Source organism: Ranitomeya imitator, chromosome 6, assembly GCF_032444005.1.
Source record: "Ranitomeya imitator isolate aRanImi1 chromosome 6, aRanImi1.pri, whole genome shotgun sequence".
Lineage (NCBI taxonomy): Eukaryota > Metazoa > Chordata > Amphibia > Anura > Dendrobatidae > Ranitomeya > Ranitomeya imitator.
The window spans coordinates 2,398,367-2,415,621 of NC_091287.1; the positions used below are offsets into that span (position 1 = coordinate 2,398,367).

The following is a 17,255-nucleotide window of genomic DNA, read 5'->3' on the forward strand; positions in this document are numbered from 1 at the left end:
GACATACAGGGAAGATCAAAACGAAGAATCAGGGACTAGGCCTAAAGGTAAGGGGCCGAAGAGGAGACATACAGGGAGGATCAAATAGAAAAGCAGGGACTGTCCTAAAAGGTAAAGGGCAGAGGAGGAGATAGAGAGGGAGGATCAAAATGGAGAAGCAGAGACTGGACTTAAGGCTGAAGGACCAAGGAGAAGACATACAGGGAAGATGAAAACGGTAAAGGTAAATAACCGAGGAGGAGACTGTAGGAAAGCTGGGAAGAGCAGGGTTACATCCCAGTTCTGCAGGTTTTGATTAGAGGCACCAGCCTGGATTTTGTCTAGAACCAGGAAATAGGATCACTTTGTTTTCAGTTTGCTGGGGGGACAAAGCAGAGAGTGGATTTTGCTGGGTGATGCATAGAATCGTTTGTTGCTGACCAAATTGAGCCAGGTGAAGTGCCAGGATTGCCGCATGTGTGAGAGACCGTGGTCTGTGTGTGGGACGAAAGAAAGTCCACTAATGTTGGCAGCCTCAGGAAGAAGTTGAGAGGGAAAGGACTATGTTTTGAACTAGTGAGCCTGCCCTGCTATTACTTGTCTGCTGGTAAAAAAAAATGGCTATTTTCCTGTCATACCTTTGTGCTCGAAGAGGAGACACGCAGGGAGGGTCAAAAAAGGGTGTTATAAAAGCAATGAAATCTCAGATGTTTGGACCAGACTGCATTGCCTGTGTGAACACTACCGACTACCTGAGAGAGTAAATCACTACAACTGGTGGATGAAATGCAGGTGTGAAGTCCCGCAGAGCACAGGTGATTGCAGTGTAAAGATTGAATGTCCTGGGTAAAGGCGGCTACAGTATTACAAAACAGTCTGAAAGTATGGAGGAGCTTGTTAAACAATAAGTTCAGGTGCAGCATCAGCAGATCGCTCTCCTGGCAAAAACTGCCCCCGACAGGGAGACGACACTTTCCACCAGCCAAAGGGGCAGTATCCGTGTGAGGTTAATAGAATGGGAGGCTTTGCACAAAATTACTCTAGACGACGACATTGAGGCTTTCCTGACTGTCTATAAGACAGTGGAGAAACTTCCCCCAGAGCAATGGGCAGAGGTCCTAGCTCCCTACCTTACTGGGAAACCACAGAAAGCGTACTATGACCTCGCCCTGCAGGATGTCAAGAAGTATACCAAGATGGTGGCAGAGATTGTGGCACGTTTGGGCGTAACCCAAAGGGTGCACCTCTGGCGCTACCAAATGGACAAGCCTCCATTGGTTACAGATGTTTAACCTGTTACACCTAGTCCAAAATGAGCTAAAGCCAGAGACCTGATCTCTGGAACAAATTGTGCAAACAGTGGTAGTGGACAGATTTATCCATTCACTGCCTAAATTTGTACAAAATTGGGTTTCCCGGGGAGATCCAAAGAACGCAGATGACCTACTGAGCTTGGTCGAAAGATACTTGGCTGCAGAGAACTCCCTGAGCAGTCAAGGGAGCCTGAGTTCAGCGATACTCAAAAAATCATATCTAAAGGGTGCCCAAGATCCCAGGAAAGGTCAGAGCTACGTTCAAGGGGTACATCTCTTAACACTGTCCTTTGGAGATGTCGTACCCTCGTGTCATATATTAGCCAATTATCCCTTAATCTTGGAGACGATGGACGGCTCAGTAGGCCGGTCGGTGCTATTCCTACTTAGCCTACCCCTCCTGCAGTGCTGTTCCTCTTCCTGGCGAGTGATCTCACTTCTATATTTACCAAACCTTGGGAAGGTGGTGGGCCTCATGTGTATTCATGGAGACACTAAGAACTTTCCTATGGTCTTGGTCGACATTGTGGGTCATGGAACCGTAGTCTGTTTCAAAGTGGGAGTGGTCAGAAACTTGTCACATCCTATAATTGTTGATTATGATATTCCTGTTTTAGGATTTGTGGGGGTCAGTGATACTGCCTGGTGGCTCGGCTGACAATCAGGTTACAGTGGTAAAGACCTTGTCATATGCCGTGATCGCCAAGTTGCAATTGTCCGTACAAACTGGCAATAAGGTGTGGAAGCATCATCTAAAGTTAATATTCCTGAACTGAGGTGTCCAAGGAAAATTTGGAACCGCCCAATTCAGGGACTTAACTTTGAAAGGAACCCTGCAAAATGTAAGGGTGGTAAACATTGTTAGGCAAAAATCAGAGATAAAACCCATCTCACTATAACATGTGCAATCCAGTGTGCAAGAAACAACTTGAAATAGCAAGCAATGGGTTCTAGTTTCTGGTAAAAATTGGGTGTATCTTTATTAGGGTTAAATATCCATGTCATATATGAGGTATGGAGGGCAGAAAGAACAAAGGCAAAGCATTTCGAATACGATCCGGCGTTCTTTTTCAAAGCCTATTGTTGTTACCCAGGAACCATTGTTCGGTTTTCACTTTGGTCAGGCATGATCTGTTGTGTCAAGGAACTAAAGTGAGGGACCAGGTAAAAGAGTGCCTCATTAAGACCCAGGAGGAATAATTGGTTGTCTCGAGTGAGACAATTTATGCCTGGGGATTGGCGTACTTTTGTTAGCTCCCACAGTGTTTAATAATAATAATAATAATAATCTTTATTTTTATATAGCGCTAACATTCCGCAGCGCTTTACAGATTTGCACACATTATCAGTTAAACTGCACAGATCCATTCAGTCCCACCATCCAACACAAGAGATGCTCTCGCAAATCATTTAACCCTCTGCTCACTCTCTCTATCCTCCTCCTAGTCGCTCCCAACCCTGGCCCCTCATGTTATAGTAAGTCAAACCCCTCAACTGCTACACTCAGAAACCCCTCTAATTTTATTAATATTCCATGCATGCCTTCTGTCTCTTTTAATTGTGCCCTTTGGAATTCTCACTCACACTCATGTGTAATAAACTCTCCTTCATCCATGATTTCTTCCTCTCGGATTCTCTTAACCTTCTGGCTCTTACTGAAACCTGGATCCAGCAGTCAGACACCACCAATGCTGCTGCTCTCTCATATGGTAGACTACACTTCTCTCAATCCCCAAGATCGGACAACAGAGCAGGTGGAGGCGTTTGTCTGCTCCTATCACCCAAATGTACCTGTCAGGTTATCCCTCAAGTACCCTCACTTGTTTTCCCTTCTTTTGAGGTCCATGGGGTCAGACTCTACATCCCTTTCTCCATGCGAGTGGCGGTGGTGTATCATCCTCCAGCTCCTCCCATCAGTTCCTGGATTACTTTGCCACCTGGCTCCCACACTTTCTCTCTTGTGGCATACCCACCCTCATCATGGGAGACTTCAACATCCCCATTGCTTTTCCCCTCTCTCTGTCTGCTACTCACCTCCTCTTTTGGCCTTTCGCAGCTAACTAACTCTCCTACGCATGAAGACGGAAACTCCCTCAACTTGGTCTTCTTCCGGCTTTGCTCAGTGTATGATTTTACAAACTCCACTCTCCTGCTCTTACCACAACCTTCTTTTATTCTCTATCAAGAACTGCCATCCTGCTCAGGTCACCCCCACTTTCCACACTTATAGAAACATACAGGCCATTAACACCCAGAAACTTATGAAGAACTTGCCGTCATCATAGGCCCCAATCTCCTCCATCTCATGTCCTGATTCTGCACTGAAGAATTACAATGAAACACTGCAAGGTGCCCTGGATGAAGCTGCACCTCCTATACATAAAACAACTCAGCACAGACGGCGACAACCCTGGTACACGCTGCAAACACGTTTCCTGCCCTTCATCTCTCCAAACAAACCTATTTTAACACCCTCATCAGCTCCCTATCCAATAATCCTAAACGTCTCTTTTTCATTCCCTACTCAACCCAAGAGTGCAGGCCCCAAACACGGATCTCTGCGCTGACGATCTGGCCAATTACTTCAACAAAAAACTGACCATATTAGACAGGAAATTATCTCCCAATCCCCTCATACCATGCACTGTCCTCCCTCCCCCACAGCATCTAGTTCACTCTCTGACTTTGAACCAGTTACAGAAGAAGAAGTAATCAGGCCCCTTGCATCTTCTCACCCGACCACTTGCACCAGTGACCCCATTCCGTCACATCTCCTCCAGTCCCTTTTCCCTGCTGTCACCTCTCACCTAACAAAAATATTCAACTTCTCTATCTCTTCTGGTATTTTTCCATCGTCATTTAAGCATGCCATTCTACATCCATTACTTAAAAAACCATCCCTCGATCAAAACTGTGCCGCTAATTATAGACCTGTCTCTAATCTTCCCTTCATCTCTAAACTCCTCAAACGCCTGGTCCACTCCTGTCTTACCCGCTCTCAGATAACTCTCTTCTCGACCCTCTTCAATCTGGTTTCCGCTCTTTACACTTTACTGAAACTGCCCTCACTAAAGTCTCTAATGACCTACTAACAGCTAAATCTAATGGTCACTACTCCATGCTAATTCTCTTGGATCTCTCCGCAGCATTCGATACTGTGGATTATCAGCTCCTCCTCACTATGCTCCGCTCCATTGGCCTCAAGGACACAATTCTCTCCTGGTTCTCCTCCTATCTCTCTGACCGATCCTTCACTGTATATTTTGCTGGTTCCTCCTCCTCTCACCTTCCCCTTACTGTTGGGGTTCCTCAAGGATCAGTCCTAGGCCCCCTCCTCTTCTCTTTGTATACTGCTCCTATTGGACAAACAATCAGTAGATTTAATCAAAACATGTGCAGGTACACTGGGAGAACGTGGAACAGAAGGACAAGTGTTGTGAATTCTGCTCTTGGGTTCCCTCCAGTGGATGTAGCTGGGAATGCAGTTGTCTCTGAGTCACAGTCCTGGCCAGGTGTATCTGCTAATTGCTGTTCTGACTGGGATATTTAAGTGTGCAGGATTCATCAGCCCTTGCCAGTTGTCAATGTTTCTCTGGAAGTGTTGGATCTCAGCCTGGCCTCTCCTGCTTATCTGCCAGCTCAGCAAAGATAAGTGTTTGTTTCTTTTCCTGTGGCACACATGCAGTGTGCTTATTTTCAGTACTATTCGTTTGTTTTTTCTTTTGTCCAGATTAGACTGTGTTTGTGTTTTCTCAGTCTGATTGGTTTCACTGGAGTTGCAGATATACGCTCCTACATCTTTAGTTAGATGTAGGAGGTTTTTTGTATATTCCGCTGTGGTTTTTTGAAGGGTTTTAATACTGACCGCACAGAACTCTGTCCTATCCTGTCCTATCTAGCTAGAGTGGCCTCCTGTGCTAAATCCTGTTTTTGCTGCCTGTGTATGTTTTTTCCTCTCCGACTCACCGCCAATATTTGTGGGGGGCTGTCTATCCTTTGGGGATTTTCTCTGAAGCAAGACAGTATTCCGATTTCCATCTTTAGGGATATTTAGTCCTCCGGCTGTGACGAGGTGTCTAGGTGTGTTAGGTACACTCCACGGCTACTTCTAGTTGCGGTGTTAAGTTTAGGTTTGTGGTCAGTATAGTGGCCACTTTCTCCAGTGAAAGTTCTCATGCAGCTCCAAGGTCACCGGATCATAACAGTACAATTGGCCAATAATGAGTTAAATGCATCTCAGAAGAAGTGAAGAAAGGTCTTGAGCTATTTTTTTTCTGCAGTCTACTTTGTCTACTCCTCCCTCTTAATCCCTGGGTGACTGAAGAGCCTTGTGCTAGCATGAATGTTCAGAAATTAGCTTCTCGTGTAGACCAGCTTGCTGCTAGAGTACAGGGTATTTCTGATTACATTGTTCAGACTCCTGTTTTAGAACCCAAGATTCCTACTCCTGATTTGTTTTTTGGTGATAGGTTCACATTTTTGAGTTTTAAAAACAACTGCAAACTGTTTTTTGCTTTGAGACCTCGATCCTCTGGTGGTTCCATTCAACGGGTTAAAATCATCATCTCCCTGCTGCGTGGTGATCCACAGGATTGGGCATTTTCCCTGGAATCTGGGATCATGCTTTGCTTAATGTAGACTCCTTCTTTCAGGCGTTAGGATTACTGTATGATGAACCTAATTCAGTGGATCAAGCTGAGAAGACCTTGTTTGCCCTTGTATTGTCAGAAATTCAGAAAATGGTCTGTGTTGACTAAATGAAATAATGATGCCTTGGCGGCAATTTTCAGAAAGGGTCTTTCTGAATCCGTTAAAGATGTTATGGTGGGGTTTCCCACACCCTCCAATCTGAGTGATTCTATGTCTCTGGCCATTCAGATTGACCGGCGCTTGCGGGAGCGCAGAACAGTGCGCGCTATGGCGTTATCTTCAGAGCAAATTCCTGAGCCTATGTAGTGTGATAGGATTCTGTCTAGAACAGAACGACAAGGATTCAGACGTCAGAATGGGTTGTGTTATTATTGTGGCGACGCTTCTCATGTCATTTCTGTCTGCCCTAAGCGGACAAAGAGGATCGCTAGTTCATTTACTATCAGTACTGTACAACCTAAATTTCTGTTATCTGTGTCCTTGATCTGTTCATTGTCATCATTTTCTGTCATGGCGTTTGTGGATTCAGGCGCTGCCTTGAATTTAATGGACTTTGACTTTGCTAGGCATTGTGGTTTTCCCTTGCAGCCTTTGCAGTACCTTATTCCTTTAAGGGGCAATGATGCTACACCCTTGGCTAAAAATAAACCCCAGTTTTGGACACAGGTGACCATGCGCATGGCACCAGCCCATCAGGAAGATTGTCGATTTCTGGTGTTGCATAATTTGCATGATGCTATCGTGCTGGGTTTTCCCTGGTTACAAGTACATAATCCTGTTTTGGATTGGAAGTCCATGTCTGTGACTAGTTGGGGTTGTCAGGGGGTTCATAATGATGTTCCTCTGATGTCAATTTCCTCTTCTTCCTCTTCTGAAATTCCAGAGTTTTTGTCTGATTTCCAGGATGTATTCGATGAGCCCAAGTCCAGTTCCCTTCCACCGCACAGGGACTGCGATTGTTCTATTGACTTGATTCCAGGCTGTAAGTTTCCTAAGGGCCGACTTTTCAACCTGTCTGTACCTGAACATGCCGCCATGCGGAGCTATATTAAGGAGTCTTTGGAGAAAGGGCATATTCGTCCATCTTCTTCACCGTTGGGAGCGGGGTTTTTTTTGTTGCTAAAAAAGATGGGTCCTTGAGACCCTGTATTGATTATCGCCTCTTGAATAAGATCACAGTCAAGTTTCAATATCCTTTACCTCTGCTTTCCAATTTGTTTGCTAGGATTAAGGGAGCTAGTTGGTTTACTAAGATTGACCTTCGGGGGCATATAATCTTGTTCGTATTAAGCAGGGTGATGAATGGAAAACTGCATTTAATACGCCCGAGGGCCATTTTGAATACCTTGTGATGCCATTCGGACTCTCTAATGCTCCATCTGTTTTTCAGTCCTTCATGCATGATATCTTCCGGGATTATCTTGATAAATTCTTGATTGTATATTTGGACGATATTTTGATTTTTTCCGATGATTGGGAGTCTCATGTGCAGCAGGTCAGGATGGTATTTCAGATCCTTCGTGACAATGCCTTGTTTGTAAAAGGGTCTAAGTGTCTTTTTGGGGTGCAGAAGGTTTCCTTTTTGGGCTTTATTTTTTCTCTCTCATCTATAGAGATGGATCCTGTTAAGGTTCAGGCCATTCATGATTGGATTCAGCCCACATCCGTGAAGAGCCTTCAGAAATTTTTGGGTTTTGCTAATTTTTATCGCCATTTCATTGCTAATTTTTCCAGCGTGGTTAAACCCTTGACTGATTTGACGAAGAAAGGCGCTGATGTGGCGAATTGGTCCCCTGCGGCTGTCTCTGCCTTTCAGGAACTTAAACGTCGTTTTACTTCTGCTCCAGTGTTGCGTCAACCGGATGTTTCTCTTCCGTTTCAGGTTGAGGTTGACGCTTCTGAGATTGGGGCAGGGGCCGTTTTGTCTCAGAGGGATCCTGTTGGTTCCTTAATGAAACCGTGTGCCTTCTTTTCCCATAAGTTGTCGCCTCCTGAACGCAATTATGATGTCGGCAATCGGGAGTTGTTGGCTATGAAGTGGGCGTTTGAGGAGTGGCGACATTGGCTTGAGGGAGCTAAGCACCGTATTGTGGTCTTGACCGATCATAAGAATCTGATTTACCTCGAGTCTGCCAAACGGTTGAATCCTAGACAGGCTCGATGGTCCTTGTTTTTTTCTCGTTTTGATTTCGTGGTCTCGTACCTTCCGGGTTCTAAAAATATTAAGGCTGATGCCCTCTCTAGGAGTTTTTTGCCTGATTCTCCTGAGGTCTTGGAACCGGTCCGTATTCTGAAAGAAGGGGTGGTCCTTTCTGCCATTTCTCCTGATTTACGACGGGTTCTTCAGGAATTTCAGGCTGACAAACCTGTCCTGTCCTGAAACTTTGTTCCTGACAGATGGACTAGTAGAGTTATTTCTGAGGTTCACTGTTCCGTGTTGGCTGGTCATCCTGGCATTTTTGGTACCAGAGACTTGGTTGGTAGGTCCTTTTGGTGGCCTTCTTTGTCGCGTGATGTGCGTTCTTTTGTGCAGTCCTGTGGGACTTGTGCGCGGGCCAAGCCTTGTTGCTCCCGTGCTAGTGGGTTGCTTTTGCCATTGCCGGTCCCTGAGAGGCCCTAGACGCATATTTCTATGGATTTTATTTCCGATCTTCCTGTTTCCCAGAGGATGTCGGTTATCTGGGTTGTTTGTGACCGATTCTCTAAGATGGTTCATTTGGTGCCTTTGCCTAAATTGCCTTCTTCGTCTGATTTGGTTCCGTTGTTTTTTCAGCATGTGGTCCGTTTGCATGGTATTCCGGAGAATATTGTGACCGACAGAGGCTGCCAGTTTGTTTCTAGGTTTTGGCGGGCCTTTTGTGCCAAGCTGGGCATTTTGTCTTTTTCTTCTGCATTTCATCCTCAGACAAACGGCCAGACCGAGCGAACTAATCAGACTTTGGAGACTTATTTGAGATGCTTTGTGTCTGCTGATCAGGATGATTGGGTGGCTTTTTTGCCATTGGCCGAGTTTGCCCTTAATAATCGGGCTAGTTCGGCTACTTTGGTTTCGCCTTTCTTTTGTAATTTTGGTTTTCATCCTCGTTTTTCTTCTGGGCAGGTTGAGCCTTCTGACTGTCCTGGTGTGGATTCTGTGGTTGTCAGGTTGCAGCAGATTTGGACTCATGTGGTGGATAATTTGGTGTTGTCCCAGAAGGAGGCTCAGCGTTTTGCTAACAGTCGTCGGTGTGTTGGTTCCCGGCTTCGGGTTGGGGATCTGGTCTGGTTATCTTCCCGTCATGTTCCTATGAAGGTTTCTTCCCCTAAGTTTAAGCCTCGGTTTATTGGTCCTTATAAGATTTCTGAGGTTATTAATCCGGTGTCTTTTCGACTGGCGCTTCCGGCCTCTTTTGCTATCCATAATGTCTTCCATAGATCTTTGTTGCGGAAATATGTGGAACCCGTTGCTCCCTCTGTTGATCCTCTGGCCCCTGTGTTGGTTGATGGAGAGTTGAAATATGTTGTTGAGAAGATTTTGGATTCCCGTTTTTCGAGGCGGAAGCTTCAGTACCTTGTCAAATGGAAGGCTTATGGCCAGGAGGATAATTCTTGGGTTTTTGCCTCTGATGTCCATGCTGCTGATTTGGTCCGTGCCTTTCATCTGGCTCATCCTGATCGTCCTGGAGGTCCTGGTGAGGGTTCGGTGACCCTTCCTCAAGGGGGGGGGGGGGGTACTGTTATGAATTCTGCTCTTGGGTTCCCTCCAGTGGTTGTAGCTGGGAATGCAGTTGTCTCTGAGTCACAGTCCTGGCCAGGTGTATCCGCTAATTGCTGTTCTGACTGGGATATTTAAGTGTGCAGGATTCATTAGCTCTTGCCAGTTGTCAATGTTTCTCTGGAAGTGTTGGATCTCAGCCTGGCCTCTCCTGCTTATCTGCCAGCTCAGCAAAGATAAGTGTTTGTTTCTTTTCCTGTGGCACACATGCAGTGTGCTTATTTTCAGTACTATTCGTTTGTTTTTTCTTTTGTCCAGATTAGACTGTGTTTGTGTTTTCTCAGTCTGATTGGTTTCACTGGAGTTGCAGATATACGCTCCTACATCTTTAGTTAGATGTAGGAGGTTTTTTGTATATTCCGCTGTGGTTTTTTGAAGGGTTTTAATACTGACCGCACAGAACTCTGTCTTATCCTGTCCTATCTAGCTACAGTGGCCTCCTGTGCTAAATCCTGTTTTTCCTGCCTGTGTATGTTTTTTCCTCTCCGACTCACCGCCAATATTTGTGGGGGGCTGTCTATCCTTTGGGGATTTTCTCTGAAGCAAGACAGTATTCCGATTTCCATCTTTAGGGATATTTAGTCCTCCGGCTGTGACGAGGTGTCTAGGTGTGTTAGGTACACTCCACGGCTACTTCTAGTTGCGGTGTTAAGTTTAGGTTCGCGGTCAGTATAGTGGCCACTTTCTCCAGTGAAAGTTCTCATGCAGCTCCAAGGTCACCGGATCATAACAGACAAGGTCCTTCTGTTCCACGTTCTCCCAGCGTACCTGCACATGTTTTGATTAAAGGACTGTTTGCATTTTGGACCGGTGAGTGCACTCCATTTTTTTCTTTGTTTTGGATTATCATGGACTGACAGGCGTGCACCCAAGTGTCCAGCAGCAGGCATACAGGCACAACAGCTTGGAATTTCTGTGGTGGTATTAGAAATATTTAGTAGCAGTGCAATGCATCACTTTTTTTTTCTCTCTATATCTATAATAATCAGTAGATTTGGTTTCCAGTACCATCTCTATGCTGACGACACCCAATTATACACTTCTTCTCCTGGTATCACGCCGAACTTTTTAGAAAACACCAGTGATTGTCTTACCGCTTTCTCCAACATCATGTCCTCCCTCTATCTGAAACTAAACCTGTCAAAAACTGAACTCCTCGTGTTCTCTCCCTCTACTAACCTACCTTTGCTCGACATTGCCATCTCCGTGTGTGGTTCCACCATTACTCCCCAGCAACATGCCCGCTGCCTTGGGGTCATCCTTGATTCCGAGTTTTCATTCACGCCCCACATCCGATCACTGGCTTGCTCTACATTTCTAGAATTCGCCCTTTTCTTACTTTCAACTCTGCAAAAACTCTTACTGTTTCACTCATCCATTCTCATCTGGACTAGTGTAACTCTCTACTAATTGGCCTCCCTCTTACCAAACTCTCCCCGCTCCAATCTGTCCTGAATGCTGCTGCCAGGATCATATTCCTCACCAACCGTTACACCGATGCCTCTACCTTGTGCCAGTCATTACACTGGTTACCCATCCACTCCAAAATCCAGTACAAAACTACTACCCTCATCCACAAAGCGCTCCATGGCTCAGCACCACCCTACATCTCCTCTCTGGTCTCAGCCTACCACCCTACCCGAGCCCTCCGCTCCGCTAATGACCTGAGGTTAGCATCCTCAATAATCAGAACGTCCCACTCCCGTTTCCAATATTTTTCACGTGATGCGCCACTTTTTTGGAATGCACTACCCAGGTTAATTCAATTATTCCCCAATACCTACAGTTTTAAGAGTGCCCTAGAAATAAAAACAGACTGGCCTACTGCCTCAACGCATTAACCTAACTATCCCTGTGTTGCCTATCCAAAATTTTTACCATAACCAGGTTCCTCGTATCATGTTCTCACATGCTTCATGGATTTAATAGCCCTCTGTGTCTGTACTGTTACATACTTAAGCAGCTTTACATGAACACCCGATTTCTTACACTATGGCTGGTCCGAACAATGAAAGCAATTGTTACCATCCACCTCTCGTGTCTCTCTTTTGCCTCATAGATTGTACGTTTGCGAGCAGCAGGGCCCTCATTCCTCTTGCTATCTGTTTTGCTCTGTGTTTATCGTTATGCTGTAATGTCTATTGTCTGTACAAGTCCGTTCTAAAATGTAAAGTGCTGCGGAATATGTTGGCGCTATATAAATAAAATTATTATTCTTATTATTAATATTTTTAATCAGTGACGGGGACCCTATACCAAGAGGAATGAGGGCCCTGCTCGCAAGCTTACAATCTATGGAGAAAAGGGGAGACACAAGAGGTGGAGGGTAACCATTGCTTTAGTTATTCGGACCAGCCATAGTGTAAGGCTCGGGTGATCATGTAAAGCTGCATGAACCAGTTACCTGCCTAAGTATGTAACAGTACAGACACAGAGGGCTAATAACTGCATAAAGTGTATGAGAACATGATGCGAGGAACCTGATTATGTTTTGTTTTTGTTTTTTAATGGGCCACACAGGGATAGTTAGGTTAATGCATTGAGGCGGTAGGCCAATCTGAACAAATGAGTTTTTAGGGCACGCTTAAAACTTTGGGGATTAATCGTATTAACCTAGGTAGTGCATTCCAAAGAATCGGCGCAGCACGTGTAAAGTCTTGGAGACGGGAGTGGGAGGTTCTGATTATTGAGGATGCTAACCTGAGGTCATTAGCGGAGCGGAGGGTACGGGTAGGGTGGTAGACCGAGACCAGAGAGGAGATATAGGGTGGTGCTGAGCCATGGAGTGCTTTGTGGATGAGGGTAGTAGTTTTGTACTGGATTCTGGAGTGGATGGGTAACCAGTGTAATGACTGCCACAAGGTAGAGGCATCGGTGTAACGGTTGGTGAGGAATATGATCCTGGCAGCAGCATTCAGGACAGATTGGAGCGAGGAGAGTTTGGTAAGAGGGAGGCCAATTAGTAGAGGGTTACAATAGTCCAGACGAGAATGAATAAGTGAAACAGTCAGAGTTTTTGCAGAGTCGAAAGTAATAAAAGGGCGAATTCTAGAAATGTTTTTGAGATGCAGGTAAGAAGAGCGAGCCAGTGATCGGATGTAGGGGGTGAATGAAAGGTCAGAATCAAGGATGACCCCAAGGCAGCGGGCATGTTGCTTTGGAGTAATGGTGGAACCGCACACGGAGATGGCAATGTCAGGCAAAGGTAGGTTAGTAGAGGGAGAAAACACGAGGAGTTCAGTTTTTGACAGGTTCAGTTTCAGATAGAGGGAGGACATGATGTTAGAGACAGCGGTAAGACAATCACTGGTGTTTTCTAATAAGGCAGGCGAGATATCAGGAGCAGAAGTGTATAATTGGGTGTCATCAGCATAGAGATGGTACTGGAAACCAAATCTACTGATTGTTTGTCCAATAGGGGCAGTATACAACGAGAAGAGAAGGGGGCCTAGGACTGATCCTTGAGGAACCCCAACAGTAAGGGGAAGGTGAGAGGAGGAGGAACCAGCAAAAGATACAGTGAAGGATCGGTCAGAGAGATAGGAGGAGAACCAGGAGAGAACGGTGTCCTTGAGGCCGATGGAGCGGAGTATAGTGAGGAGGAGCTGATGGTCCACAGTATCGAATGCTGCAGAGAGATCCAAGAGAATTAGCATGGAGTAGTGACCATTAGATTTAGCTGTTAGTAGGTCATTAGAGACTTTAGTGAGGGCAGTTTCAGTGGAGTGTAAAGAGCGGAAACCAGATTGAAGAGGGTCGAGAAGAGAGTTATCTGAGAGATAGCGAATAAGACAGGAGTGGACCAGGCGTTCAAGGAGTTTAGAGATGAAGGGAAGATTAGAGACAGGTCTATAATCAGCGGCACAGTTTTGATCGAGGGATGGTTTTTTAAGTAATGGATGTATGATGGCATGCTTAAATGAGGAGGGAAAAATACCAGAAGTGAGGGAAAGGTTGAATATTTTTGTTAGGTGAGAGGTGACAGCCGGGGAAAGGGACTGGAGGAGATGTGACGGAATGGGGTCACTGGTGCAAGTGGTCGGGCGAGAAGATGCAAGGAGCCTGCTTACTTCTTCTTCTGTAACTGCTTCAAAGTCAGAGAGTGAACTAGATGCTGTGGGGGAGGGAGGACAGTGCATGGTATGAAGAGATTGGGAGATGATTTCCTGTCGAATGTGGTAAATTTTTTCTTTGAAGTAATTGGCCAGATCGTCAGCACGGAGATCCGTGGTTGGGGCCTGCTCTCTTGGGTTGAGTAGGGACTGGAAAGTGTCAAAGAGACATTTAGGGTTATTGGACAGGGAGGTGATGAGGGTGTTGAAGTAGGTTTGTTTGGAGAGGTGAAGGGCAGAGTTGTATGTTTTTAGCATGAACTTATAATGGATGAAATCTTCGGGTAGATTAGATTTTCTCCACAGATGTTCGGCGCACCTGGAGCACCGCTGCTGGAAACGTGTTTGCAGCGTGTGCCACGGTTGTCGCCGTCTGTGCCGAGTTGTTCTATGTATAGGAGGAGCAGCTTCATCCAGGGCACTTTGCAGGGTTTCATTGTAATGCTTCAGAGCAGAATCAGGACATGAGATGGAGGAGATAGGGGCCAATGAGGACTGCAAGTTCTTCATAAGTTCCTGGGTGTTAATGGCCTGTATGTTTCTATAAGTGTGGAAAGTGGGGGTGACCTGAGCGGGATGGCAGTTCTTGATAGAGAATGAAAGAAGGTTGTGGTCAGAGAGCGGGAGAGGGGAGTTTGTGAAATCATCCACTGAGCAAAGCCGGGAGAAGACCAAGTCGAGGGAGTTTCCATCTTCATGCGTTGGAGAGTTAGTATGCTGCGAGAGGCCGAAAGAGGAGGTTAGAGATAAAAGGTGAGAAGCAGATGGGGAGAGGGGAGAGGCAATGGGGATGTTGAAATCACCCATGATGAGGGTGGGGGTGTCACAGGAGAGAAAGTGTGGAAGCCAGGAGGCAAAGTGATCCAGGAACTGATGAGAGGGGCCGGGAGGATGATACACCACCGCCACTCGCATGGAGAAGGGGATGTAGAGTCTGACCACATGGACCTCAAAGGAAGGGAAGACAAGTGAGGATAGTAACATAACATAGTAACATAGTTAGTAAGGCCGAAAAAAGACATTTGTCCATCCAGTTCAGCCTATATTCCATCATAATAAATCCCCAGATCTACGTTCTTCTACAGAACCTAATTGTATGATACAATATTGTTCTGCTCCAGGAAGACATCCAGGCCTCTCTTGATACTTGGGGGATAACTTATATAGGGTGACCCTATATGGTGATGAAAAAGGTGGGAAAGGCAATACACAACTGGCCATGCCCCCTTACTAATAAAAACAAACAAAAACCTGGTCCCTGGCACTGTTAGTTGGCAGATGGTGCCCAACCCTCGGCTTTGGGCAAAGAGGGAGGATATTTTGGAAAGCTGGGAAGGACAGGGTCAAATCTCATTTCTGTAGGGTTTTTGTTTAGAGCCAGGAGATGGTTTCACTTTATGTGCAGTGTGCAGGGGAACAAAGCAGTGTGTGCATTCTGCTGACCAAATTGAGGCAGTTAAACATGGACTGGCCTAAAGGTAGAGGGCTGAGGAACAGACCTGCAGGGAAGATCGAAACAGAGAAGTAGAGACTGGGACTAAACGTGAAGGGCTGAGGAGGAGATATAGATTGAGAATAAAATCTGAGACACAGAGGTTGGTCTAAAGGTAAAGGGCTGAGGAGGAGACTTACAGGGAAGATCAAAACAGAGAAGCAGGGTCTGGCTTGAAGGTAAAGGACCGAGAATGAGACATACAGAGAAGATCAAAACGAAGAAGCAGGGAATGGCCTGAAAGGTAAAAGGCCGAGCAGGAGACATAGAGAGAGGGTCACAACAAAGAAGCCAGGACTGGGCCTAAAGGTAAAGGGCCGAGGAGGAGACATATATAGAAGATCAAAACAGAGAAGTAGGGAGTGGACTAAAGGTAAAGGACCGATTATTAGATATAGAGTGAGGGTCAAAACGGAGAAGCACGGTCTGGGTCTAAAAATAAAGGGCTGAGCATGAGCTATAGAGGAATAATCAAAACTGAGAAGCACGGACTGGGCCTAAAGTAAAAGGCTGAGGAGGAGACATAGAGGGAGGATCAAAATGGAGAAGCAGGGACTGGCGTAAAGTAAAAGGCTGAGGAGGAGACATAGAGGGAGGATCAAAATGGAGAAGCAGGGACTGGCGTAAAGTAAAAGGCTGAGGAGGAGACATAGAGGGAGGATCAAAATAGAGAAGCAGGGACTGGGCCTAAAGTAAAAGGCTGAGGAGGAGACATAGAGGGAGGATCAAAATAGAGAAGCCAAGACTGGGCCTAAAGGTAAGATGCAGAAAAGGGGACATAAAGGATGGTTCAAAACAAAGAAGAAGATAAAATTATTATTATTATTATTATTAAGAAGGGACTGGGCTTAAGGGTACGGGGCAGAGGAGGAAAACATACAGGAGGAACAAGACGGAGAAGCAGGGACTGGGCCGAAAGGTAAGGGACCGAGGAGGAAACATACAATGAGGATCAAAATGGGTAAGCAGAGACTGGCCTAAAGATAAAGAAAAGAGAAGGTGAGCGGAGAAGCTGAGGAAAAAAACACTAAGGGAAAAACCACTGAAAGGAAAAGAATAGAAACTGAAAATCAGTCACTGAGTGTTTCATCACGGATTTAATACCAAGCAGAGGACACCCCAAACCAATCCACACTGCGGACAGAGCAGAGATCTGAGGGCTAGTCCCTGCTATGGTCAGGGAAGATATATGAGGGACAGTCCCTGCTATGGTCAGAGGAGATATCTGGGGGACATTCCCTACTATAGTCAGGGAAAGTATCTGAGGAACAGTCACTGTTATGGTCCGGTGTGATATTTGAGAGACAGTTCCCACCATGGTCATGGGCAGTATCTGCAGGATAGTTCCCACTATGGTCAGCGCTGGTATCTGCGGCACAGTCCTCGCCATGGTTAGGGATGATATCTGAGGGAAAGTCCCCACCATTCTCAAGTACAATATTTGAAGGACAGTCCCTGCAATAGTCAGGATGTGATATATAAAGGACAGTCCCTGCAATAGTCAGGATGTGATATCTAAAGGACAGTCCCTGCAATAGTCAGGATGTGATATCTAAAGGACAGTCCCTGCAATGGTTGGGGGCGATATTTGAGGGACAGTTCCTGCTACTGTGAGGGACAATATCTGTGAGACAGTCCCCGCTATGGTCACGGCTGATATCGGGGGGACAGTCCATGTTATGATTGGGAATGATATCTGAGGTGAAGTCCCCGCTATGGTCAGGGGTGCAGTTTGTAGTAAGGCGGTTTAGTGTTACCTTGTCTGACATAAGAGTGGAGATGGATCTCCCGATCTCATGATAGTCCATATTGGATGTGCTAGGACCCAGCAGGATGAATAGGAATCGAACAGGAATGGGGACTTCCAGGACTGAGTCTAGCTCCACTGCTTCCTGTAGACGCACAAACGCCATGGTTGGCTGCTCTAGGAATTCCACACAACCTGAGACACATAA

The 17,255-nt window shown here is 45.9% G+C and overlaps 1 protein-coding gene across 4 annotated transcripts in view; it reads right to left on the minus strand.

Annotated features, from left to right (window-relative positions):
- SLC4A2 (solute carrier family 4 member 2) overlaps nucleotides 1–17,255 on the minus strand; it is a 256,403-nt gene that overhangs the window by 67,186 nt on the left and 171,962 nt on the right. For all 4 annotated transcript variants that reach the window (XM_069729044.1, XM_069729045.1, XM_069729046.1 and 1 more), the window contains one exon: nucleotides 17,058–17,242. In XM_069729044.1, the coding sequence (XP_069585145.1) occupies nucleotides 17,058–17,242 (185 nt within the window). The remainder of the gene's footprint in view (nucleotides 1–17,057; nucleotides 17,243–17,255) is intronic.